At 42.7% G+C, this 25,526-nt stretch overlaps 2 protein-coding genes across 16 annotated transcripts in view; both read left to right on the top strand.

Annotated features, from left to right (window-relative positions):
• senp6a (SUMO specific peptidase 6a) overlaps positions 1-15,494 on the top strand; it is a 19,121-nt gene extending 3,627 nt beyond the window's left edge. For 2 of the 6 annotated variants that reach the window (XM_027026058.3, XM_081695563.1), the window contains 22 exons: positions 1,073-1,136; positions 1,781-1,884; positions 2,416-2,565; positions 3,029-3,049; positions 3,384-3,457; positions 5,004-5,101; positions 5,842-6,250; positions 6,373-6,608; positions 6,997-7,143; positions 8,058-8,091; positions 8,348-8,536; positions 8,923-9,113; positions 9,726-9,985; positions 10,707-10,823; positions 11,158-11,280; positions 11,537-11,629; positions 11,865-12,205; positions 12,323-12,399; positions 12,635-12,723; positions 13,583-13,651; positions 14,020-14,170; positions 14,592-15,494. In XM_027026058.3, the coding sequence (XP_026881859.1) occupies positions 1,073-1,136; positions 1,781-1,884; positions 2,416-2,565; positions 3,029-3,049; positions 3,384-3,457; positions 5,004-5,101; positions 5,842-6,250; positions 6,373-6,608; positions 6,997-7,143; positions 8,058-8,091; positions 8,348-8,536; positions 8,923-9,113; positions 9,726-9,985; positions 10,707-10,823; positions 11,158-11,280; positions 11,537-11,629; positions 11,865-12,205; positions 12,323-12,399; positions 12,635-12,723; positions 13,583-13,651; positions 14,020-14,170; positions 14,592-14,822 (3,268 nt within the window). In that variant the 3' untranslated portion in view covers positions 14,823-15,494. The remainder of the gene's footprint in view (positions 1-1,072; positions 1,137-1,780; positions 1,885-2,415; positions 2,566-3,028; positions 3,050-3,383; positions 3,458-5,003; positions 5,102-5,841; positions 6,251-6,372; positions 6,609-6,996; positions 7,144-8,057; positions 8,092-8,347; positions 8,537-8,922; positions 9,114-9,725; positions 9,986-10,706; positions 10,824-11,157; positions 11,281-11,536; positions 11,630-11,864; positions 12,206-12,322; positions 12,400-12,634; positions 12,724-13,582; positions 13,652-14,019; positions 14,171-14,591) is intronic. The other 4 variants (XM_081695562.1, XM_081695560.1, XM_027026062.3 and 1 more) reach the window with 4 other exon arrangements.
• A 1,186-nt stretch (positions 15,495-16,680) lies between these two features.
• Positions 16,681-25,526, top strand: part of myo6a (myosin VIa) — a 60,808-nt gene continuing 51,962 nt past the window's right edge. For 9 of the 10 annotated variants that reach the window (XM_027026051.3, XM_035528907.2, XM_035528904.2 and 6 more), the window contains exon 1: positions 16,681-16,838. The gene's annotated coding sequence lies outside the window, so the exon portion shown is untranslated. The other variant, XM_081695559.1, reaches the window with a different exon arrangement.

Genomic DNA, 25,526 nt, shown 5'->3' with positions numbered 1-25,526 from the left:
TGTTGCACTCACAAGTGTGTCCTGGCCTGCACAAATTCTGCAGATCAGGAGGGCAGGTGGGGTGGGGAGGGATCTTCCGGAGGCTCAGCTGTGAAGACTCCAGGCTGTGCTTTGTTCAGTTGATCGGCTAATGGTGCAGAGCTCGTTGAGCCAGCCTGTAACTTCATGTGGGTGGAATTTAGTTTCCCAATTGCTCTGGAGGTACAAGCAGCATTTTGGGGGTGTAAGGTGAGCGAGCTGCTCACCTTTAGAACTGCCGTATCTCAGGGTAACATTCAAGATGATCTAAAAGCTACCATTCCTTTGGGAGACTGAGGCACAGTGTATGCTCTAGTAACGTGAGCTTTTCAGCTCGGGCATAGCTTTTCTCTTGAAATACTGGGAAATGCAGTAATGCAAGAGCCAGTAATACCCCTCTCTCAAATAGCAAGTGAGATTCAGAAACACCATTAGCTAGAGATCAGAGGTCAGCACCCTTATCCCTACACCAATGATTCTGTAGGGAAACTGCAAATATGTAAATATGATAGAATTATAAAATGATGCATGAAGTTTCCTGGGTCTCCTAGGAATGCAGCAGCGGCTGTATAAAAGCTGTTTGTCTTTTTTTAGGTCTTTCATTTGTATTTAGTAATAAGAAATACTTCATAATCTGAAAATTAAATTGAATCAGTTTTTTAAGATTTTGAGTATTGGACCAAAACTGGTACAGTTCAGGGTTCAGCTTTGTAAAAGCTAGGCTAACCCTTTAAAGTGAAAGGCTTTGTTGTATTCGCCATGCTAAGATGACCTCTGTGCAGCGACACTCAATCAGGTGTAGGGTTCTCCGATTGGAAATGGCCGCGGTCGAGCCCTGTTGAGAGAGACTGCTTGCCGCACGCCATCCCAGCTGCTAGCTGCCGCTCGACCGTTGCAAAGCTACCACACCCAGGCCGATGTTGCTGTTTTGTTTTTTTTCCCCTCTTTCTTCCCCTCCTTTCATGCTGGCATTTGTCTAGCAGAGCCATTTTGCAGTAGGCCAAGTGCTGCTTGTGTGGTTGGTTTCACTCATGTCTGCCTGTTTGGCCCACAGCGCTTCCCTTGTGACCATGGATCAAGTGGGTGGTCGGCAGGAGATTTCCCCTGAAGGGATGAAGGTACCCACTCACACCACCCTCCCCCCCTTTCCTCTTTATTGCTGTTCTCTCTCTCTGTCTGTCCCTCTATGTCCCCTCTGTCTTTCTCTCTGCTCCATGCCCTCTGGCTCCTACTCAGGTACTGAGATTGCTCGAATTGCTGGATTGCTTTTCACTTTTTTGCATTTGCTGGTAGTTTTCTCCACCTTATCTGCCCACCGCTGTTGAAGAAGCTAATGTTGCTATTTTTTTTGTCATTTACAGGCCTAATGTTTTTGTGAGTTTTTAAATTCTTTTACATTTTTAACTTGTTCAAAGTATGCTAAAGGACACATTTGAGGCTGTTAAACCTTTAATCCATTCTGATGGTACACAGACTGATTCAGATTTAGACCAGTTTCCATAAACATATTTCATGTTCTGCAGTTAATCGAGGTTCTTATCCTGATATAGTTTCTTTAAAAACCTAGAAAGGAATACAACATAAAAAAAAGAGATATAAGAGAACCTGTCAGCTGTGTAGTGCATCTCTCTCTCCCTGTGGTTTAGGAACCTGTCAGCCAAATGGGTGCATTCAGCACAAAAGCTGAGTTTGCTGTGTTCTCTCTTCTGTGTGATCTCTCTCACTCGCTCTCTCTCTCCCCATATACTGCCTTCTTTTTCAGGCTCCGCCTCTGAGGCACTTTGGCCCTCTGGAGCCTATGAAGACATATGAGAGGCGGGCAAATCATTTCAAGCCCCTCAACAGAATGGGAACAAGCAAGTCCAGGTAGACGCCACATGCTATACATTCAGAGGGGCTGCCTCTTCCGGGTAGAATTGTAATTTTACAAGTTGACTAAGTACTGTAACTGCACCTGGCTCCCTAAAATAGGTTACTTTCTGGCTTACAGACATGGAGCAAACTTCCTTTTAGACTTTATTGAAATGTGTGTGTGTGTGTGTGTTTGTTATTATTGAGTAGTCTTTTAGTATAATATGATATGACTTAAATAAGGTTCACCATTTAACACAACCTTGTGGCTATTTATTTATGTATTTTTGTTTTTGTTTGTTTATTTGCTATCTGATTAGTGATGTCACATAACAGTTTAGCTAGTTGTTTTTTTCCTGCCATGAACCTAACCTAAAGAAACTCATCAAAATGTGCTTCTAGTCAGGTAGGTTAGGCTGTGTTGGGTATGTAACCTATAATATAGCATGAATGATATCAGTGTAACTTGGAAGAAAAAAACAAACAAACAAATATTTGGGGTGAAATCCTCAGAACTAATCCATTACTCATTTGTCTCCATTGCAGTGAAACTCCACACTCGATGGCCATCTCCCCACTTCCCAACAGAACCAATTATTTAATTATGAGTCCAGTGCGCACTCAAGGCGTTGTAGTTCAAGGGCGGCTGTTTCAGCACACTCATCTCCCCAGTCCTGCCAGAAAGCCAGTACAAAGGTAAAGCTCCTCACCTGCCTCTTCACCTGTGTCACTGCCTCCTGTACATCATCAGACACTGAATAAAATCAGACACTCTGTGCTTAGGTCTGTCTTATTTCTCACCTCTTCAAATCAGGGTCAGTGATTGTTAAGATGTCATTTTGTCCTCATCTGTTTGAAATTATGTATTGCCTCTCTAGGCTGAGGAAGAAGAAAATGAATCCGTTTCAGGGAAACGTTGTACTGCTATTACTTAGCATATGTAAGCCAGGCATCGTGTTCTGTCTCAGTAATGACATACCTGCAACTACACAGAAATGCGCACTAGATGTAGTTTGCCAGGAAGGTGATGCCTGGTGTTAGATGCAGTCTTTTAAGGTCACCTCTTTCATGGCTTGATCTGCTAGATAATCTGGCATTCTTTCACAAAGAAATCCTTGAACATAATAATGTCTTTCATTTATTTATGTTCTTTTCAAAGCAGCCTTGACTTAAAAGAAAGGTAAGACATAGAATGGGGTAAAGTTTGTTTAGCCCATTGCTGGCTTGCAGTAACTGTGTGCTTTGTGGCTTTAGTTAACCTAGTAATTCAGGAGTAACTGCTAGTGTTTGTTGCCACAGTCACCATCTTGGCTGTCCAGAAGGCATTGTTTTTTTTAAGCGCTCTTTTGTATAGTTTTCATCAGAAGTGTGGCGAAATGCTTTGCTTAATAACTCGCATGCTGTAGGTGGCATGTTAGGACATCCATTTCTTTTGTTCCATTAAATTACAATTTGAGCTTTTAGGTTTTTTTCTTTTTCTTTTTCTTTATACATGTGCTTCTCACTTCCTGCAGGCCTGATTTCACGACCCAGCCAATCCAAAGAGTAGAGCTAGACAACATTATTCTCACCTGCCCCGAGATCTCAGGTAAGCTTCACTTGCCTCTGTTCTAGTTCTTTTTTCCTATTTACTTTTGAAAGTGCTCTTCGTGGTGCCTGTTCACATTATCGATCTCTCATACTGGGGACTGGATGGCGCGTAGGCCAGTCTCAGTGTCTCTCGCGGCTCCAGTCGAAGTCTGCAGCTATGTCAGGGTTTTGTATGACTTGCTAAATGCAGATGGAGAGTTTTTGTGGGTGTTTGACTTCCTGCTTCAAAAAAGAGGGGCCATCTCAGTTTTAGTGGCAGTGCTCAAAGGCTGTTGGCTTGACATGGACGTGTCCAAGAACCGTGTGATTTTCAAGGCAGTCAGTACCCATTTATTTTGCTCTATAGTGGCTAGAGTTTCCCTTTATCCTGATGTGAGATCTGTCTCTCCCAGCTAAATCATAACCTCAAACATTGCTGGCGAAACAGCAAAACTGGCCTCAGACCATCAAAAAATGGCCCCTTCTTGGAACATCCGTTTGCGTGTCCTGGTTTTGCCTGCAGGTGCTTGTCAGCTTTCCTCCGCGCCCCTGTCTCGCACAGCCCCTCTCCGTTTAATGGAAGTGGCGTGTTGGCTATGCACCGAGAGATGTACTGGTGCATGACTGAGAGCATGGAGGAAGGAACAGAGTGTATCATGATTGCATGCTGTCCAAGATACACACACACACACACACACACACACACACACACACACACACCACACACACACCCCTGGTGCACTCTGTGCTGTGGGTGTGGGTATGTGTGTGTGTGGGTGTGCACGCCAGCCCTGCTGATTGAGGCAATGCTCTGTATGTGTGTGCGTGCATGCACCAGAGGGGATTGCTGGCCTCTGATTAATCGGTGTTTCTCCTTTGAACGGGAGAGAGAGAGTGTGCGAGAAGGCTAGAGAAGGGAAAAGGAGATATAGTCTCAGTGCTCAGAAAAAGCATTTCAGAAGATATGTCCTGTTGCTGTGGCAATGTCTGAACAGAACACGTAAAGATGTGGAACACAGAGCAAAGTAATCTTTCAAACACCTATCTGTTCTGAAGGATTTACCTCCTCCACTACCTCATAGTCTTCTGGTTAAATGCATATCAATAATTAAGCAATTCTTTAATTCATTAAATTACATTTATGTTTGCCCAGTGTTAAAAGTGTATTATATAGAGTTTAATTGTAAACATAATGTTGGAGAAAAAATAATTGTTTAATCCCAGAAAGTGTGCAGGGTTGCATGATGATCAGAAGGAAGGACTCCACAGCAAACCTTGAGCCAGGGAAATGCTTTTCTTTGCTGCAGTGGTTTGGGAGACACTGGAGGCTACTTAATATTCTGATGTCGTGACAGGCCATGTGGCATAGCTTTGTGGCTAGGAACAAGCCAGCAGTATACACCTCAAAGACAAAATGCAAAACGACAGTCTACAGTTTATTGTCTTTTGGCACAGCAGCAGCAGGCCAGTATGTATTGGCAAGGTAAAAACACACACAGGATGTCACCTTGAAGAAGCGGCACGCTCATACACATGTCTCTTGGCTCGTCTCATTTGTCCTCCAGACTCTGAGAATATGACCATCCAGAGACGCATCCAGTCGAAACGCCGGACCATGTTCGAGGGCATGGGTGCTGTTCCGACAGTCGGCACAACGGTTGAGGTGAGGACTGTTAAATACGACTGACTGTTGAACAGTACATGGATCTCAGTCCCTTCAGTGCTTTGTAACTGTACATAAAGAGATGCAGACGTTTAATACTACTACCATAAATCACTTCCTGCCATCTCATCAGCACTACCTGTTACATGCGAACATCTGTTGCTGTTTTCAATCCTGCATAGGCTTGTCCATTGCCAGTTATCAACCAGTAATAGAGTGTGGGGAAAACTGTTAAAGGGAAAGTCAATCCAGACCCTCGAAAAGCACCAAACAATTTGTTAGGTTTGATTTACATGGTTAGCTTGCCTGGATTACTCCCCAGTCCTGCCACTGGAGATCTTGTTCAGAGCTTACACACCTGATCCTGTTGTTTCGTTCCTCCTGATATTTCTGACTGATGGACCTCCACAGGCATAAAGGTCTCCACATAGAGACTTGATGGACACAAGTGCCAGACAAGGTCACGTTTAAAAAGTTAGTCCCTCCCTGGCTTTTTTGCAAGACTCAGCTGATGTCACAGAATGAGTCAACCATCTTGCTTGAGCAAATTTGAAAATCCAGGCAGCTGGGGAAAAATGCTGGCCTTTTACTTTCCAGTCCTGAATGGAACACCTCTTACTGGTGACAACTGTTTCAGCCAGTTTAGCTAAATTGAACCGTAAATAGTGTTTGCCATTTGCCTCAGACCGAGCAGTCAATATGCAATATCTCTCTCTCTCTCTCCCCCCCCCCCCCCCCAGCAACTGCAGCCGGATGAATACTTCACTGTATGTGGTAAGTGTGGCCAGCAGAGTGAAGACCACATCAAGTGTGAGCACTGCAGCTGCGTCCTGCTTGTTGAGACCACACTGCATCCCTCCATCCCATCTTCGCCAGCCCCGCGGCCCTCCATCCGCTCACAGCCTTCGCCCGATCCACCAGCTGCACAGCTTAGCAAGAGCTTCTATGGCCCAGCCTCTGGAGGGCACTCCACCCAGGTGGACGTTGTTATGAACCCACCAGCGCGCATCACCAGGGGCAACCAGCTGCTGCCACACAACGGCCGGCATTGTACCACTGCTGCCACCGGCAACGCAGGCTCATACGTGGCCAAACTGGCTACAGGCAAGAGGCAGCCTGCCACCAAGCAGCATGACCTCAGTGACCCCAGTGAGTATGGCTGGGTTGCTAGATAGTCACAGATTTTGTATAGTTCTTATATGTGTAATAAACATGAAAGATTTGGATTGATTGATTTTTTATTTTTATTTTTTAACCTCACTCTCTTTCAGTTATCCTGTCCAGCGATGATGAGGAAGTGGACAATGCCAGCACTGGCAGCGTGAACCGGATGGACAGCATCTCTCCCCGGCCTGCAGACTCAGCCCATTCCTCTCCGGTGCCCTCCAGTGGTCGGGTGGAGGCAGCGGTCAAAGGAGCCGTGGAACACGAGGAGCACTCATGTGAATTTTTCATGGATATGGACCACCGGAACGTGGCCCCCAGGAGGAACCGTATGAAAGACCCAGTAAGAACCTGGACCCTGTTTCTTGATTCTATGGTTGTAGGGTTTATGCAATACTTCAACAGAAAATATGCTGAAAAAGTGAATTGTTATGGTCACGGGAGTCCCATGTTTCTTGGTGTGCCCTCATACCATACAGACTTATTTCTTGCTCAGACATGTTCAAACCAGCACATCACTTAATCGACAAGTCCTTCTTGAGCAAAGTTAGCTCTTTTAAAGCAACTAAAACTGCAGTGCGGTAACCCTCTAGAAGAATTCAGTCACAAGCTTGAAACTTGATCTAGCACACTGTCCTTCCCCAAAACAGGTGATGAGTGCTCTGCATTAGTAGCACATTTTAGAGTATTCGCTCACATTTCCTGAGCGTGCGTTTGATGTGTCCCTGCAGTTTGGCAACGCGCTATGTGAAGATGCATCTGTGTCGAAGAAGCGGAAGGTGTGCCCGGTCCAGCCCCAGAAGCTGGAGAGTATTATCCTGGAGTGCAGGAGTGTGCGCATAGGGACCCTGCGCCGGATGGTCACCAAGCCCGTCATTGTTAGATTCCTTCACCTTTTCCCTTCTGGTCTTCCCTTTTCTTTTATGTTCCTCCCCTTCAAGCTTTTATGGGTTGGGAGTGCATAGGCATCTGCCCTGCAGGTTTAATGGGTGTAACTGGAGGCTGAACCCTCCAGAGCGCTAGTTCTTGCACTGATAATCTAAAGATAAGACACCTTGTAGCAGTTGTTTGGCCAACTACTATACAGTGAAGGCTAAATTTAAATAAATAAAATATATAAATATAATAAATATAAAGTCAGTTGTTTGAAGTACCTAATTTTGATCTGTATCAGTGAAGGTTTTGTCACATAGCCATGTATTCATCAGATCTTGGTCAGTAGATGCGACTGGATTGTGGACTCGCGGTATAAACCTGTGTGCTGTGAGCACCAAAAAATGCAGATCAGTTTATTAGCCATGTCACATTAAGGGTTCACCAGTGTGTTATTAACATCTTGTCTATATTTTGTGCTAAAGCATTTTGCAAAATTCATTAAGGACTCAGTTAGGCCATTATTATGTTAAGGCTGTTATTGTGTCAACTTTGGAGGAACTCCAGACAGTCAGCACAGGGTTGGCACATCTGTCTTTTTTTAGAGGTATAATAATCATGATATGCCTGCGTGATTTTCTTAACAAGGCTAATTGCTCTGATCAGCATTCAATTCCCCTTGCAGCAGTTTGTCAGTTTTGAGGAGTTAATAGACCATGTGAATGTGCTTTGTCAGAACAGGCCTGCAACATCTGGAATATCTCTGATCACTCAGGGCACTCCACATCTCCAGTGAAAAATCAGCAGCAGTATTTATAACTACAGACAATCCCATACTAACAGCTGTTTTTAACTACAAATGTGATGCAGCAAGTACGGTGTAATGCATGTAAAATGACCCTTTTTTCTTTTTCTTTAGTTTACTGTAGAATACATACAGCTTGAGACAGAAGGTAAGTGACAATGGACGTCAGTTACTTTTTCTTTGAAAAGCTTTTTAGTAAATTTTATGCCCTGAGTCTCTCCATTTAATAGCAGCCTAACACCAAATATTGGATCATTTTTGCCTGGTTTTAATCACTGGTATAGTGCAAAAATCGCAGTAGGGTCCTTAAACTGCAGCCCGTCTTGCGAATCAGCTCTGTGGGGGCAGGTCCTCCCCCAAATGTTTTAACACCTCCCTCCCTGACCTCCTTCTCTTTGTTGCAGGCCAGGAGGTGGACGTACTGGAGAAGGTTCGGCTGCGCTCATCGGAGCTGACCAGCTGCGAGTGGTGCTGCGTGCGCAAGCTGCCCGTGCTCTTCTTCCAGACTAGCGACGAAGAGTGCTGCCGCCTGCGTGCCCAGCTCCAGATGTCCCAGGAGAGCGGTGGCCTGTGGTACGACTGTAGTGGCAACAGTGAGTATGGTACCCCTGTGTGGTCGAGGCTGATGTGGCAATTTGCTTGCTGCGCTACTAAAAGATCTGGGATGGCTGGAGTCCAGCTCATCTTGGTGGTTTCGCCACTCTAACACACCTGCTATAGCCCAGAGCTAACTTGATGAGTTGAATCAGGTGTGCTTGGGTGTGGAAACTTGGTTGGACTCAGTGCCTCTCAGGATCAGAGTTGGGTACCCCTGCAGTATGAAAGACATTAAATAACTTTCATTTACATTCCACATACTTTGCAAATACAATGTGAGACTGCATACAGACTTTTTGTTGCGTTTTGCTTGTTGAACAAGCTGTTATCAGAAATGAAAACTAGTGCATGTATTAATTCCTCTCTCCTTCCCATCTTCCAGACCTCGATGAGAAATACATAGTGTTGATTTTTGAAAATGGCCTTTCGATGCAAGAGCAGGTGATTTTGGAAGACATACTGGTCGAGATTGGCAGAAAGAACAACTTTTCTGGCTTTCCTGCACGCCTGTCGTTTGATGAGGCTAATGTCCGACTGGTCCAGTATAACAAAGCGTCAAAAGAAAAGGAGAAGGTGTGTTTGCTTTTAGTAGTATACACATATTCAAAGTTTTTTGTGTGTTTATTTTTATTTATTTGTTTTTTGTTTGGATATGTTTTAAACACTACATATAGTTTTGTCCCTTTTCAGCAGCATAAGAAGTAGTTAGAAAAAGTAAAAAGTAGGTAGCCTGAAGGTGGGGTGGTCTAGTCAGCCCTCTGTGTGTGATTTTATGTATTTATTTATTTATTTTTTTGTGGGGTTTTTTTTTTTTTTTTTTTGGCATTCATGTCGGGTATTGTCGGATTAAACCCTCTGGGTAAATAAGCTTGGCCTCAGTACAGTTGCAGTAGCCTGCAGTTGAAATGTGCTTTACAAATCTCGCACTCTGAATATCTGAAATGATGGCATGGGATAAAAATACATGACTCTACACTGACTATCCTTTTTATTAGAAGGAATTATTTAATAGGAACATCTTGTGTTTGTAGAGCCCACTTCACTTTAATTAGCGAAATATTTAAAAGTTTTAATTAATAGCCCTTTATTATTTATATTAATAATAATATTTTTGTTCAATTGTCAATAGAATGTATGCCTTTTCATTGTGGTACTGGCAGAGCTTAGCATGTCTTTACCCTACAGGCAAAAGCACAGAAAGCACATCCAATTTCATCGTCCACAATGACATCACCAACCACCACTACAACAGTATCTGTCTCAGTTACCACAGCAACAGCAGCAGTTACTATGGCAGCAGCGACCACGGTAATGGCAACCACTGCTGCAACAACAGAGTCAACAGTCCGGACACGGATGTCCACCCATCTCAATGCATTCTTTGATGAAGACGATGATGAAGACATGGCTGAGCTGCACCCCACGTTCACAGGCCCTGTTGTCAAGTACGGACTGCCTCCTGCTGTGTTTGTGTTACATGTTGACAAGGCATGCGACCCTAACCCAGTTCAAGTGTCATGTGGGCAACATTGTGTGCGGCTGTTCAGTAACACAGCATGCTAGGAAACTACCCTGGCCAAGCATTGCACACATCATCTCACCCTAAATGAAAGTCCCTTAATAGTGAAATTCTAACTTTTATTTTTTGTCATTTGGCATGGGGGGATTCTTTATTTTACACTGAGGTGATTCTACATGTTTTGCATGGCCTCTGCATGCTGCAGCAGTCTTTTTTTTTTTTTTTAACTGGATTAACTGGATTGCATCAGTGCGCTTGCAGAACTATTTTTGTTGCCTTCCTAAATCTCCAGTCGGATGATGGAATGGTTTCAGGTATGAACACTGTGGAGAACACGATCCGTGGAAGCTATGCGTGTAAAGTAGCCTCACAGTCTTTTGTTGGTGCTAAGGAGAGAAGGCCCAGCCAGAGCACATACAGAGCTGTATCCCACCTTGTACACAACCTCCATGTGTGAAACCCAGTTTGCCAAATGTACAAATATAAGCTATTCACCTGATCACAGTGCTCTGACACGGTGCTGGTACGTGGCTCTGTCAACCAACCTGGTCCAAATTGGAAGTCTTTTGGGGCCCTTGCATTCAAATCAGCAGCATGTTCGGTTCTGTTGGGCTATTTTAATAATTTTCTTTCTCGTTCTTTTTCAGGTTGATTGTGTATCCACCTCCGCCTGCTAAAGGTGGAATCTCTGTTACAAACGAAGACCTTCACTGTCTAAATGACGGAGAGTTTCTCAATGATGTCATCATTGACTTTTACTTGAAGTTAGTGTGGTCCTCGCCATATTTGTACTCTGATGAAAAGCAACCTTCAGATTAAACTTCTTGGTGGCATATTTTAGCTAGTGGGGTAGTGCCAAGCCAGATGTCATGCTAACATCACCCTCAGTTCAAGGTAGCAGTGAATGGAGGTAAATAAAGTTAAAGGACTAAAGGAATCCACATTGAATCAAGCACTTTCCACCTTGATTCCAGCACTGTTGTATCCCACAGCAGCTTAGTTTTTCAGAATGTTAGTTTGTACCCACTTTGTCAGAACATAGCACATTTAAATGGTATAAGCGTGTGGTCACATGAGAATATCTATGGCTGCTCGCAGGTATTTATTTATGGAGAAGTTGAGAAAAGAGGATGCACTCAGAAGTCACGTGTTCAGCTCTTTCTTCTACAAGAGGCTCAACCAGAGAGAGAGGAGAAGTGGCCCAGACACAACCAACTTACCGTAGGTTTCTCTCCATTCAATCATGACCTGTCACTCCTGTCTGACGGTGACCTCCTTCAGTTTGCTACTGTCACATTAGATTACTCACACGACCTGTAATATCTGTAATGTGTCCATCTGACTGAGACATTCGGATTTACATTGAAGGATGTGTGGACATGTGCCCACAATAATTTAACCTAAATACCATGAATAAATAACACCAGTTTACTTTTAAATTCAGTGCAGGTCTAACTGTCTTTGCTAACTCTGCCAGGATACAGAAGAGGAAACACAACCGGGTAAAAACATGGACGCGGCATGTTGACCTTTTTCAGAAGGACTTCATCTTTGTCCCCATCAATGAGTCGTAAGCCATTGTGCTAAACTGGGTGTTGAACTACTTGGACCTTGTAAATGGTTTTATTTATTAGGTGGCTACTGTAATTGTTATTTAAAAATGGTAATATGTAAATGCTGAGCGTTAGCATTAGTGCTAACAAATGTGGAATCATGACCACATAAAATAGTTTTTAGTTTATTCGTTAATGCTAAAGCTACTCATTCTCTATCTGTTCCTCTCCACCCCCTATTCACCTGACCAGAGCCCACTGGTATCTCGCAGTGATCTGTTTCCCTGGTCTTGAGGGGGTTCACCTGGAGGACAACCCTCTGTACCAGCCCCAACTCCAGTCACGGGGCTCCACCCCGGCCTCGGCCCAGCTTGGCACTTCTGGAATGGTGGAAGGAGGCCTGGAGGAGCCCTCCCCACACACTGAGCCGCTCTCTTTCAGCCAGACGGACCTCGGTGCAGAAGGAGAGAGGCTCTGTGAGCCCCGGACGTGCCATGCAAACATGTCTTCCTGTCCCCATCAACCCCCAGAACACCCTTGTCCCCACAGCCACGAGCTCAATGGAGAGGTCAAAGTTCAATCACATTACACAAGTGAGTCACAGAAAGGTCTGAAGTTAAAATTATGAGGAGGAGGTGATTACTCTTGATGACAGAAAAACTGGATGATGACGATTTTAATCTGGGAATGGTTTCCTGTTGCTTTTCAAGATGCTTTGCGCAGAATCAGCATGTGTTATGGCAGGGATGATCCTGCAAGCTTCTCAGATGACCAAAGTTCATCTCAAGTAAGTGTCCGCACCCCTTTGCAAGTTTCCATCTTATTTTATTAGCTGTTAGTGCTCCATAAACTTATTATAAGCTTTAGTGGTTCTGTGATGCTCACAAGGTGGCTTCATGAGGTACATGGTGCACTAACCACATCAGCCCCTAGCAGCTGATCTTAAAATAGTCTGTCTAGTAACCAGCCTGCCAGTCTTCTTTCCCGTTCTGTCACTGTCCATCTTGCTGTCCATCTTGCAGGATGAGTGCAGCGAGGATGGAGCACTGGCAGATGAAGGCGGGTCCTCTGAGAGCATGGAGTGGACATCCAAACCCAACATCTGCAAACAGTGAGCTCACACAGCACAATCACTCACATCATGCCTGTCAATCAGAAAGGAGTATAATACACCCACCACCAGGCAGACACCATGATCAAAAAGTGTCTCGGGGGAGACAGGGGAATTGGGACTAGAGTAAGTAATGAGTGCACATTCCCATGCAGAGGTGGATATTGCTTTTTCAGAATATGGGTGCAAGTGAGCCTACAAATATTGTATAATGCCAATACTATCCAAATATAAAAAACTGTAAAAGTAACCTGAAAAAATGCAGTAAAAATTCTCATTTGTAAAAAGCAACAACTCTTATCATGGTAACATTTTTCATTTTGTCATTAAACCTAAGATGTATTTCATGTGATAACAAGCAATTAAAAATGGTTATAGCCTGCTTTAATAGATAGTATTGCTATTACAGTAAAATTCTTGATGAGCAGTACACCCACTCCTTGATATTCTTGTGAGTTTCTTGTACCCTTATCCAGCCTGTTTAAAATTAATGTTGGACAGATTTCATTCTCAGTCCACATAATGTAGCCTAATCCTATCTTGAGACAAGCTTTAGCATTTAATATTACACAGTATGGCAGGCTTGTGAATAGCGCTTTAAAATGTGTTGTGTGATTTTCATGAAACAGCTTTTTAGCTTAAGCAGACCAGTAGAACATTTTGGAAGTAGCACATTTGCAACTATTGAAGCTTCACTATAGTTCCCAATTCCTTTTTAAAACACAATCCCTCTGGCAAGACATATTATTTCCACTAGGAGGCAGCATACTTGCAACCACAGTTCCCCAATAGACAGGTTTCAGTGAACATTGTAAAATGTGTGAACTGTTTTGCTTTGTGTTTTATTTTGGTCTCACAGACCATGTATTCTCATTATGGACTCCTTGAGAGGCCCTGCCAGGTCATCGGTGGTGAAGACATTGCGAGAGTAGGTGACCACTCTCACATTTGTCTGTCTTCTACTAATTGGTTAGTTAATTTTAGTTTGCAAAACAAGTGGCTTTAATGAGTGTTTTACTCTGCTGCATCATTTAGTGCACACAGTGCAGTTGCCTTCACTAAGCTCTAGCTCTTCCTTTTTGCCTTATCTCCAGTTGAATGGGTTGATTGGGGTCCCTATATTAGAAGCTATAGCCCAGTGTTTGTACTGAATTGCCATTTGAATCTAAATTTATTGTTTTGTATATATGCAACCTGTCTTCATGAGTGTAGGCCTGTGTGTAAGTTTTGATTGTATTTATGTATAGATACACATGAAGCATGTGGGAGTGTGTCTGTTCGTGACCATGTTCTCAGGTATCTGGAGGTGGAGTGGGAGGTGAGGAAGGGCAGCCCAAGGAGTTTCGGGAAAGATGTTATGAAGGGTTCAAGCCCACGCGTGCCTCAGCAGGACAACTTCAGCGACTGCGGTGTCTATGTCCTGCAGTATGTTGAGAGCTTCTTTGAGGTACGGTCATCCTGTCTGGACATGTTAAGCCCTGAGGTCCACACATGCCACTAACTTCATTAGGGTATAATAATCTAATAAGAGCATGAATGGCTGACATAAATCTGTTATTACTTGCTTAAGACTGACATGGTTAAGAAGTGTTTCAGGGCTGTTTTACAGAGTTGATGAGACAAGAAAAAAGCCTAAGAATAAAAGACTTTTGCGATAATTCATATATCATACTGTATGTTTTCCAGGTCAACGGGCATCTTTTAGGGTTATATTGTGTGCTCTTGGACATAAGGGATCTAATATTTAGAAATGGACTTGAGACTTATTTTCATCACAAACTTCAAAGTCTGTACAGAGGTTTTATTAGTGCTGTTGTCTCTAATTTCTATCTCTAATATATCTAATCTTTCTTTATGCCTTTTGAAAGAATCCTCTACCAAGCTTTCATCTCCCAATGAACTTGCTGGACTGGTTCCCCCATCAACGGATGAAGACCAAACGTGATGAGATCAAGGAGCTCATCCTGAAACTTCAATCACAACAACAACTGGACAGGGAAAGTTTAGGGCAGGTGGACCCCTGTGAAAGCCCCTGCGAGGACTTGGACGTTGGAGACACCTTAGAGTCAGCTGATCTAATTCCACCAGTCAGCTCTTGAGTTCTGCCCCATGCTGCTATGCTCTTACTATGACACTGTCCTGTTGGCCCCACCTCCTGTGGCAATGTTGGCCATTCAGAGCCCTCCGTGATTGTAAGCTGCTGGATGACTCCGCCGTTAATACTTATACAGACTGTTCTGTTCCCCTTCATTAAAAAAGAGCAAGAACACTTTTTAATTTGTATTAAATAAAACATGTACATACGCTGGAAGGGTTTTTTGTTTTTGTTTTGTTTTTTGCTGCCTTCGTGAATTGACGTCTTATCATCTCACGTCTCACTCTTGCACCATCAGCGGGGTAAAAGTGTTCATTCATGTGATGACTTCATGGAGGTCACGAATGACCTTGGTCACTCCGTAAACCTGCAGGATTAGTATGTATATTGTCCTGTTACATTCGTACTTCAATTCATGATATCTGACTGTAGAAAACAGTTTGCTGTTGTTTGTAGACTAAGTACCCAACACAGTCTGGAAGAATTTTTTTTTTTTTAATAATAATAAATAAACATCTAATTTCTCTGCTGGAATAACACAGTTGCTAGCCAGTGCCTGTTGAAGCTTTATGATGTGACCACATGTAGGTGGACTTCATTTTCAATATTAAACGATTTGAGATGCAAGAGTGCACATCTGCCTTAGTTCATACAAATACAAGCATTTGAAATGTCAGTCATGACTATCATTTGCTGTTTTTACTCATTTGAAATAATTAACATAATTCCCATATAATGAATTGAGTAAAATTGACCATGACTGTTGATGGGAAGCACAAAAGACTTAGTTTTTTTCATAAAAAAAAAAAAAAAAAAAAAAATTCTCTTAGGATCAGCTGTCCACACAAAATCCTGATTTTTAGAGTTTTACCAACATTACTGACTGGCTTCCAAAGTACTTGAAAGTCTTTTGAGTTCATATGTAGTATATTAGCTAAAAATTGCTTTCTGTTGTGCTGCATTAGCTTTCCCCAGCAGTTGGTTGTTATGATAATAATGATGTATATGAAAGTATGCACAAGATACCACAAATATCTGTTAACATAAATGCATGCTGTATAACTATACCCTCATCCTTGTGATACAAAAGAGACTATAGATAAGGTCTGTTTTAAAAGATCATTGTCTAGATTCCCAATGTTGTATGTTTTTCATCTACAGCCTATTCTGCAGGTGAAATAAGGGTGAGGGGCCCCTTAAGATTGCTGTACACATGCTTCTTGGTTGTGATGGTCTCTATGATAAATTAATCAAATTAGACATTATTCATTGATCTCTAGGGATGTGTGTTGGGAACATAGGAGTATAAAAAAGGTATGACCTTTGTTTCCATCAAGTTATTAAACCTACCGTTTGCTGCTTGAAGGGAGGGTCGATGTACACTCACTTTCTGTCAGGGACCAGAAGTTGTTTACTTTGTACCACGATGGCCGGTCAAGATGAACTAGTGTGCTTTCTTCTCTCGGTTTGTTTTTGGTTTGTTTTTTTTTTGTTTTTTGTTTTTTATAAATGGCTAAAGGGCAGGTTTATAGGAGCGTCAGAAAAGGTAGCAGCAAAGAGCATTTGTGTTCAGTCCCTGTCTTAGATTGAGCGGTTACAATCTGAAGGATATGCACTGCCTAACGAGATGTTCTTAGTGGATCGGCTTTCAGCCTTACACAAGATGACTTCCTGTGGGGAGAATGAATGACAGGTAGCAGAGTGATACCAAAACGGTCTGTCAAATGCTGATTAAGTTATTTGAGCGAGGGAAATAAATGACTACAGAAGTGTACGCAGCGCAGTACTGAAGCGCTCCCATCGGCCTCCGGGCGCAAGTGCGCCTCCGCTCGTGACGTCACGGCACTCTACTCCCTGGATGGACTTTCATTCTGGGAGTCAGAGGTTGCTGCCTGCAGGAAGGAGAGCTCAGGAAGATTACGGCAGGGTTCAGCGTCCTGGAAATCCGTCGCCAAACTTTACCGTCGGATGTGATTTTGGGCACACATTTGCGGAATATACTGGCCCAAGGTGGAACGAGGTGAGTATCGCCGATACAAGCGATGCACAGAGGCGTTTCGGCGGTGAATTGCGACAATTGCTTTGGATCCTTTTTCAGAAAGTGCACTTTGCACTTGTTAGCTTGTCACGGGAATGCATTTGTCGAATGGGTGCTAATGGAGTCTGTCAAAACACCGGAAACGGGAAAAAAATGCTATAGTGTTCATGTAATTTAGAGTGTTTATCAGTATGCGTGGGTTCGTGCACTTTATTCGCTTTTTCAGTATATTAGTTGTATTTTATCTATACAACATTTCAGAACGGCAACAAATAAGTAGCCAGGTAGGTTTGCTAATCACACATAAAACTGTTTTCATTCCAACACGAGTGAGCGATGGAGCTTCTGGGGGCGAAAAGTGTATCACAGCCTATCTGAACAACTGGTGATGATTGGCCGTTGTTTTGGAACAGCGCATCCAACACGAATACGGTCGAACTTGTAGTGCGCATTTGAGTAGGTGCAACTTAGTAGTGCTCTAGCAGCATATTGGTCAAACATTGAACCAAAAAGGGAGCTGGTTCAACCGGAGTACTGGAACTCTGAACCTGAACCCTTCGATGCGCTATTCTGAGAAGCACCAGTGATCTGCGGCTACTGGGTTCTCACTGGACCTGGTACCCGTCATGCCTACTTCCACTGGTAGCCAACAACACGAAACGCCTTTTGTTCAGTTGTCAAAAAACAGAAGACGCAGCTAACTGGTATCTCAAGACCGACTTCTCTTGTTTGGTAGTCAGTTTGGTGAGGTCTTTAGAATGAATGAAACCTATATCAACCAATGAAAGGACAATACTTTAACAGTTCAGCATCAAATGACCTGGTTCCCTCCCAAAACTTCAACCTTTGCTCTAGAAGATTACAAAGATGTTTTATGGTTGCAATGACAATAAGATGGCAGTTATTATGACAGAATTGAGCTTTCGGCATTTCCAGGTTGTTGTAAAAGTTACGGTGGAACAAAGGGCAGTGAAGAGCAACACATCCATCTCAGTTTCAGAGCTCATTCCAGCTGGGTGATTCTGCTCCTCTTTTGTAACAAGTCGTGATAATGCCTCATGATGGTGACAAGTTTATTTATTGCTATAGGTGTAGATCCTGGAGCTGAATACATGGTGTAGTAAACTAACCTTACATGTTGGGCCCTTGTGCTAGTCATGTTGGAGACATCGCCCTGGGGATCAGGTTACAGTCTGTGTTTTTGCCTTCCCACTGGCAGTGGTGGGTGTGGGTATGTGTGTGATTTTAATGTGAGGTATATAGAGGCATTCAGGTCCAGCATAGCATACTGTGAGCGATTGTCACCGTAACCCTGTTTGACTTCCGTGACGCACCCACAGGTGCGATTACCTAGGTCCTGTGACTCACCCATTCAGAGCAACAAGATCTAAAGACATGCCATGAAGATGGGCCAATGTATGTGATGAAGTCAGGTGTCAAGGATTCTGGGTTTCCATGGAGCCCAGCTGTGTTGAATTTACTTATCTGATGGCAGACTTTCTGGGTGAGCATGTCTATGAGGGAACTTCAAATCTGTGGTTAGGCTGTCATTATGCTATAGCTAGTAGTGTTTGAAGTTATTTACAAATTTGAGTATCATGATGTTTTCCAAATATATCATGGAATTCATGATATCTGCTGATATTAACATTAACAAAGCTAATAAATTCATGCTTCCTGTGCACAGTTACTGGTATAGAAAAAAATCTTACAAAGATGACAGCTGGTCTATACACATATTTTATAGATGCATCTTGCCATGTTTGCATTGCACTGTTTTGTTTCAGGTCAAAACATTACAGTTATGCAATGGAAACCCTCCGTAGTATTTCAAAATTTAAATAGCTGTGTTCAAAACCACCCTTTGTTTAACAAGCCACTCACACACTGACATAAACAATATACCAAACTGAACGTCATACAAAGTCTTGCTGCTTTGCATTATTACTGTACATTATTATGTACTTGTCTTTCTTAGATAGCTATTCTGTGCGTTTTTTTGATATGTCTATGCTATTCCTTTCTGTCTGGGTCTGTCAGAGGAAGGCCTGCAGCTTCCGCTCTGCCCACCTTTATCAGAAGGCTGTAGTTTTCACTTGCTTCCAAATCTTCATTTAGCCCTGACCACATACAAATGAGCCCAGCCTGTGGTTGGCTGTCTCCACAGCAACCTGCCCCAAAAGTGCCCTAAAGGCTGGATATGGCTTGCCCGGAATTCCATGACCTCGGTGTGACTAGCTCTACTGTTATACGTTGCTGTGCAGCTGCAGCGTCAGTAAAAGCATAAGCTGTTAACAAATGAAAACTCACCTAGCACAAAAATCAGATGAGAAACATCATATGGTGTCTTTAGAGGGACTCCATTTTGTCTTGAGGTTTTTATAGAGTTGGCTTCCTTTGACTTTGTCCAAATAACCTCCCAGGCAAGAAAAAAACAAACAAAAAACAAAGACAAAATACATGTGACTCAAACCGGTTTTAATGCTGTTGTTCTTGTTGCCATAATTAGAATACTGCTGTTTGTGTGACTGAATAGTTCAGGTACCTGCTGTTCCACTCTAGAGACATGTTAGTGCAGAAAGTATTAAACATTAAAATTTAGATTTTTAAAATGTCCTTTGTGCACGAAATGTTCAGTGGTTTGTGTGGTTAATAAAAATCCTGTATCTTATAACTTTTGTTTTTTAATTTAGCTTTAAGTTAAATATATTGCCTCGCTTTCATCTAGTGTCCATCATTTTGCCTGTGAGTTAAGATGGACATGTGACTTTGGTTAATGATGAATGGAAAATGCTGGTGCACATTTTTGGCTCTGATTGAACGTTCTGTGTAAAGCACAGCCAGAATGTGAATGCAGGTATTTTGCTCAATATTTCTTACTCTGGATTTCTGCCTCGTCTTATTAAGCAGCTGTAGCTAACGGAAACCGTGACCCATTTCTTTATTAAGTTACTGTTTGCCCTATACCATGACATGTCTGAATGAGCAAATCTCTGCCACTTCTATAGTTGCTATGCTCTGCCGCGTTTCTTTTTGCCTCAGTTTCTATGAATGGGTTGAACTTGAATAAGTCTTGCCACCCTAGAGAATTGAGAAGTGTGTTTGCAATGTATTTTGGCAGATTTCACTGCTGCCTAACAAGCCTTGTTGGGATAATTTGTGTTAACCCAGGTTCCCTCTGCTTACTTTTGCACTGACGTTATGTGTAAATAATATCTGTGCCTTATACATAACATACGGTGCAGTCCATAATGTGCAAAGCTCAATCTCTTTAGTTTTTGTGGCTGGTTCCTTGAAGTGAATGCCCACTTTTAGGCCTGGAGGCTCTGGATTTTTCAGTTGTAGAGAGGGACAGTGACGAGACCATTTCTGTTCTCCAGCTTTCGCCCAGTGCTGTGTTCATTAGCTCTCGCTCAGTGATGACTCATCTTTTCTCAGGTTTCTCCCCGCTCTACAGTCCGTCACCCAACGACCCCACAAGCTTGCACTTCAAAAGAAGCAGACGATCGCTCAGACAGAGCGGACATCGTTAGCGTGTTAGTTTGCCCTGGTCTGGTCCGCTGTGGAAGTTTTCGGCTTGTGTTCCACATCTGTGCAGCCAGCTTCCTCCTGCTGACCATCCTGAATGCTGTCTCAATGTTCATGTGCAGCACTGCCATCATGGCTCCTCTGCTCCCAGTCTTTTTCCAGTGTTTCCCATCTTTTTCTGGGGCCTACATTTCTGCTTGCACTTCCCCTACACTGAGGCCTGTACCAGTAGATGAGAATGTCCTTCTCATGAAGGCTTGGTGTACTGACAAATGACTCAGCAGTTTTGCAAATGGTATATAAGGTGGAATATAACAGTAATGGGGGTATTTGGACAGGCTTCTCAAAGTGTTTTGTTTGTTTAGTATTGCTGGGAATACTCTTTCCAGTAATGTGTTTGGTGTGTTCTGTATATAATGTGTAATGAACAGCCCCCACCCCTACCCCTGGCCACAAATGACAAACTTGGGAACATGGCAAACATTTTTGTTCCTGCATATCTTTGTTAGTCCTATTCCGTACACTTTTTCACAATTCATTAACAGTTTTTACTAGAGGTGTCACATCGCAGTCAGAACTTTTGTTTATTGGTGTTAGAGTTTGACCTGGTTAGCAGGCCTAATTATTGTCAATGTTTAAGCTCTATAAAATCTGAGGCGTGAGCCCTGTAGTTAGATATTGCAAATGCTGCCTTGCTGATGTCAGCGAAACAAACAGAGCAGCCATGGGAGAGAGCAAGAATGTGGGGAAGCTTCAAGCAAAAATGGTAGTCATTTATTCTTCCTGTTTTGCCATAAATTAGCCATGACTGGTGGGAGGGGTTTCAACGGGACCAGGTAATCCAGAGAGTCATCTGCATATATTTCGCTTCCAGAAGAGCGTGAAACAACAGTCTACAGGATGTGACTTTGCATATTCAGCCTCAAGTCAGGTCAATTCTTCACTCGTCTTTCTGTTCACTAAGGTGTGACTGTAGTAGGGTGTGTAATGAAGTTTAGCACAAATGTTTGAGGTTGATTAGGTCAGAGCTGTCAGCATGTAGTACTCTAAAATAATGATTTAAGTGCAAAGAAAAGGTCCGGAATGGCGTCCTGCCCTTTTGGGGGAGTGTCTGGGATGACAGCATTCCATCATCCCTCATGCCTGTAGTGTCAGTGAATGATTCAAAAGCTCCACCTGACTCCTGAAGTGCAGGCTGGATTGCAACCACGGCAACGCCCAAACTGAGGATCGGGGTTATACGAGAGGAGAGCTGCTCCGTCGTCACTTTCTCCGACTGAAATGTGATCCAACATGTCTAAAAGGAAACATTCACGGGCCAGACAGGTTCACTTTACTGTGTGACAAGTAATAGCACAGACGTTGTAATTCCATCTATGCCTTACTGTTTGCACTTTTTATCATTACAGAGTTATAAAGGGACATGGGATATGCAAATGACACCAGTACTGTTACTGTGATGAGCCACATGGTTCTTTAAAGGATTGTGTGTAATATGTTTACCATATTGAATCATAAAATGACCATGATATGTCATCAGAGATTATGGTAACAAATTGAAATACAGGCTTCTCAGAAAACAGTGCTACAGCCGGTATGTTCAACTTTGTAATTTCCATTCTGGAGTGGAAAGTCTGTCAGTGTTTTGGCCTGTTATTTTGCCCACTGCCCATATCCCAGTATAATTTTGTCATGCCGAGTTGCAAGATATGAAACAAATTGGCTGTCAAACATGCTGCAATCATGGAAGCAAGCCAACAAAGTTAGTTACATACTCTTACTTACCAGAGATGTAGTAAAATGTGAATAAATACTGATCCATTTGAAAGACAGTGACACCTTGGAGTCCAGAAGCACTTTAGAATGCATGCTGAGTTGGCCAATTTTCTCCTGAACAGGTAAGAATTGCGCTTCAGCTAAAGGTAGCCAACCTCAACTAATTCATCATCTCTACTATAACAGATGAGCATTTTAAGTAATTTCAATATTTGAGTATTTGCATTGATGCTCTGCTCTATGTGCAACTAGGTAATCCATGCAGCAAGTATTAGAGACAGCCAAAGATATTATCCCAACTAGTGTTAATGTCCAAATTGATTAATGTTATTCATGCTCATTCCTAGTTACTAGTTATTTAGTTACCTAGCTATCTTTCTTATTTCATAGAAACCACATGACTACCCATTTTAGAAGAGTTTATTAAATTTTGTGACTGGATGTGTTCAAATTTGGTAGTGTTAGATTGCTAGGTAGATATTTTAGTGAAATGACGTACAATTTTGATTATGGCAATATCTTTTTAGCTAGGAATGTCCAGGCACCTCAGCCCCTAGTAAGAGGCATTGGCCTGCAACAAGAAAGATCAATAAAACTTAAACTGTTAAATTGAGCAGTATGTTATCTGAAAAATAGTACTCCAGTATGTATTTTATGTTCAGTGCGGTGGGCTTTCTTTTTTATGTTAATGGGCTTAGCTTTGGCTGCCATACATAACCATGCATCTAGCTAACATTTTAAAACACACACACACACACACACAGATATACAGATATATAATATTAATATAGTATTTTATTAAAGTATTTTAGACAGAATGAGCATCAGATCAAAGAACAGAAAAACGCATTTAAAAGTATAGTATAGTAGATTAACATTGAAATAAAACTGTAGGCTAAATAAATGGAAATAGTTTTTTAAATATGAGAGTATTAATAGTGTAATATGATATTAGTAGCACAAGGCAGAAGCAGTGTGTGATCAAGCACCAAAATCCAAACAGTAACTTCAAAAGCCAAATAGTTTGGTAAGTTCTGTCCTAATGAATGGGATGATTGTATAGCTCTTCATGTCTTGCCAATTCATAGCTTTATTTTTTTTTAACAAGTACCTAGTTGAACTGCTTGTAAACCATGAAGTACAAATAGTTTGTTGTGCATGTCCTTTATGTTTTAATAGTGATTTAATCAGTTAAACAAATACTCCATTGTGTCTGACTTCAGTTTAATGCCTCTGTGTATGAGATCATGAAGCTCTGAGCTCTTCTGGGTCTTTTGTTGTTTCTGCCTTTGGTCTCATTGTCCCCCATGACATATCGTTGACTTTTGTGTTCAGCCAACACTGTCTGTGCTCACGTGACAGCCTCTTTGCAACAACCAGTCAGCTCGTCCACCGCGTCTGCAGCAACAATCTGCGTTTGTGTGCCGTGGAAGTGGAGTGGGCCTAGAGATGGCATAGATTACTGGCCTTTGAACCAAGCTCTTTCTGCTTGAATTCTGCACAAGCAGTCTTGGATACAGGGTTGGGGGGCAGGGTGCTATACATGTTCCCAATGCAGGAGCCCTCCTCTTGAGAACTAGATGATTCACACCTGGAGACCCATGGCAGAGAGCAGCTTAGAGTCAGTAAGCAATTTTCAGTGGATGAGATGTGTGGTGCAAATGCTAGTGTAGCACTGTGCTAGTATTTGGCGAAACTGAATCGGTCTGTGTGATTCAGTCCTCAGCTTGTTATAGCAGGCTGCCCGAGTCCTGAACTGGAGGTCTACTGTCCTGTCCAACTAATACACCTGACCCAGTTAATCGAGAATGAATGAAAAACATGAATGTTATAGCTAGAGTTCGATAAGAGTCGAGATTATCCCATGTAGAAGATCTTCAGGACTGGAGTGGGGCCAAGCGGAGGGAGCTCCCAGACTTCTTGGTGGTTGCTGTTGGTTCTTCTGTTTGTCTGTCATCACAGGACTGATGAAAGCAATCAGCGCACTGCCACCTGCTGTGGGCAGGTGCATTCCACCTCTGAACGTCTCCCCAACCCTTCAGAGAATAGCAAGGAACAAGGGTGAGGAGGAACAGGAATTCACTGATTCAGGTCAGAATCAATAATCTGTAAAGTTTTTGGTATTTATGATAAGGTCATGGTAATTTTATGGTAATGGTGTGGTATTCCTGCCGAATTGTGGGTTTGGCCTCCTCAGCCAAGCACTGAGTGTTGAGTTCACTCTCAATGTGTTTGTGTCCAAAACATTTGTCAGCCTACAACTGAGGCTTTGGCAGTGTGAATCATTCGATGAGTCATTTGCTAAATGAAGCTAGTTCACTCCACTCATCATAGGACTTTTGAATGTGCTCTCTTCTTGCCTTCAGCTTTGGGTTCCAGTATTCAGAGCTCCATCTGTGAGTTTGAGGAGGGTGATATTATCCAGACAACAGCCATCTGTGCTTTAGGAAATTCACCCCAATAGAAGCACCTGCCTGTGTCTGTAGGTCACTGGCATTGCTTCAGGTCTGTTACTAAAACCTTCATCAGATCTTTATTTCCCCAGGATTGTTTTCCTGTTTATTTTACTTACTTCATTAATTAATTGTAATTATTGGCCCTTTGAGCCACTTACCTGTTGATTGCTTTACAAATACAGAAGTTAGCCAGTGCTGTTGGGCTGTGTTGATGATCTTCATTTAAGAGCTGTATTTAACAGCTGTATAGGACCATATTGTAACCTAAACTTACATCATCTTTTTTATTTGACCTTCTGCTCCCTGTTCGCTCATATTAGACTGTTTAACTGTCTCCCCAAAAAGCACCACTATTGGACTCTGAATAAATATAAACTAAGATCATTCACTCTCAGTCTAGATCAACAAAAGGCCAATTGTAATAAAATCAATGGAGATCACACTGAAGGCTGGGAGGATCTTTGTCATGCTGATATCTACCAGAGCAAATCAAAGATGATATCGTTGCCAATTGCTGTACTCCTGGAGAGATGTGCAAAGCATCATGCCTACAGAATCTTTGAAAGCTCAAAAAGTGATCCACTGTTTTGCACTGACGTGCAATGTTTTATTTAATCTCTGATCCGATGGTCAGCAGCAATAACTCTGAACAAGGGTGGGCGTGCAAGACATGCACATGCATGCTCGTGCCCTTTTGAATGTGTAGCAAAGACAATGACCGCATCTCTGACAGTGCCTGGGGTTCTCTGGCTGCGCGCTCTTTGCAGGTCTTAACTTTGATGCCAGCGTTCTTGGAACGCTCTCCCTGTGTTTTATGCAGGTTTGTGTGAAGGTTTCCTTGTGTTGAGTAACCCTGAGCGTAGGACTTGCAACAGGCCTTTCCTCAAGCAGCAGTGCTGTTCTTTCTCCA

Source organism: Electrophorus electricus, chromosome 2 (assembly GCF_041902795.1).
Source record: "Electrophorus electricus isolate QZ-2024a chromosome 2, ASM4190279v1, whole genome shotgun sequence".
Classification (NCBI taxonomy): Eukaryota; Metazoa; Chordata; class Actinopteri; order Gymnotiformes; family Gymnotidae; genus Electrophorus; species Electrophorus electricus.
Note: the sequence above shows the minus strand (reverse complement) of the source record. Positions and strands in the feature narration are given on the sequence as shown.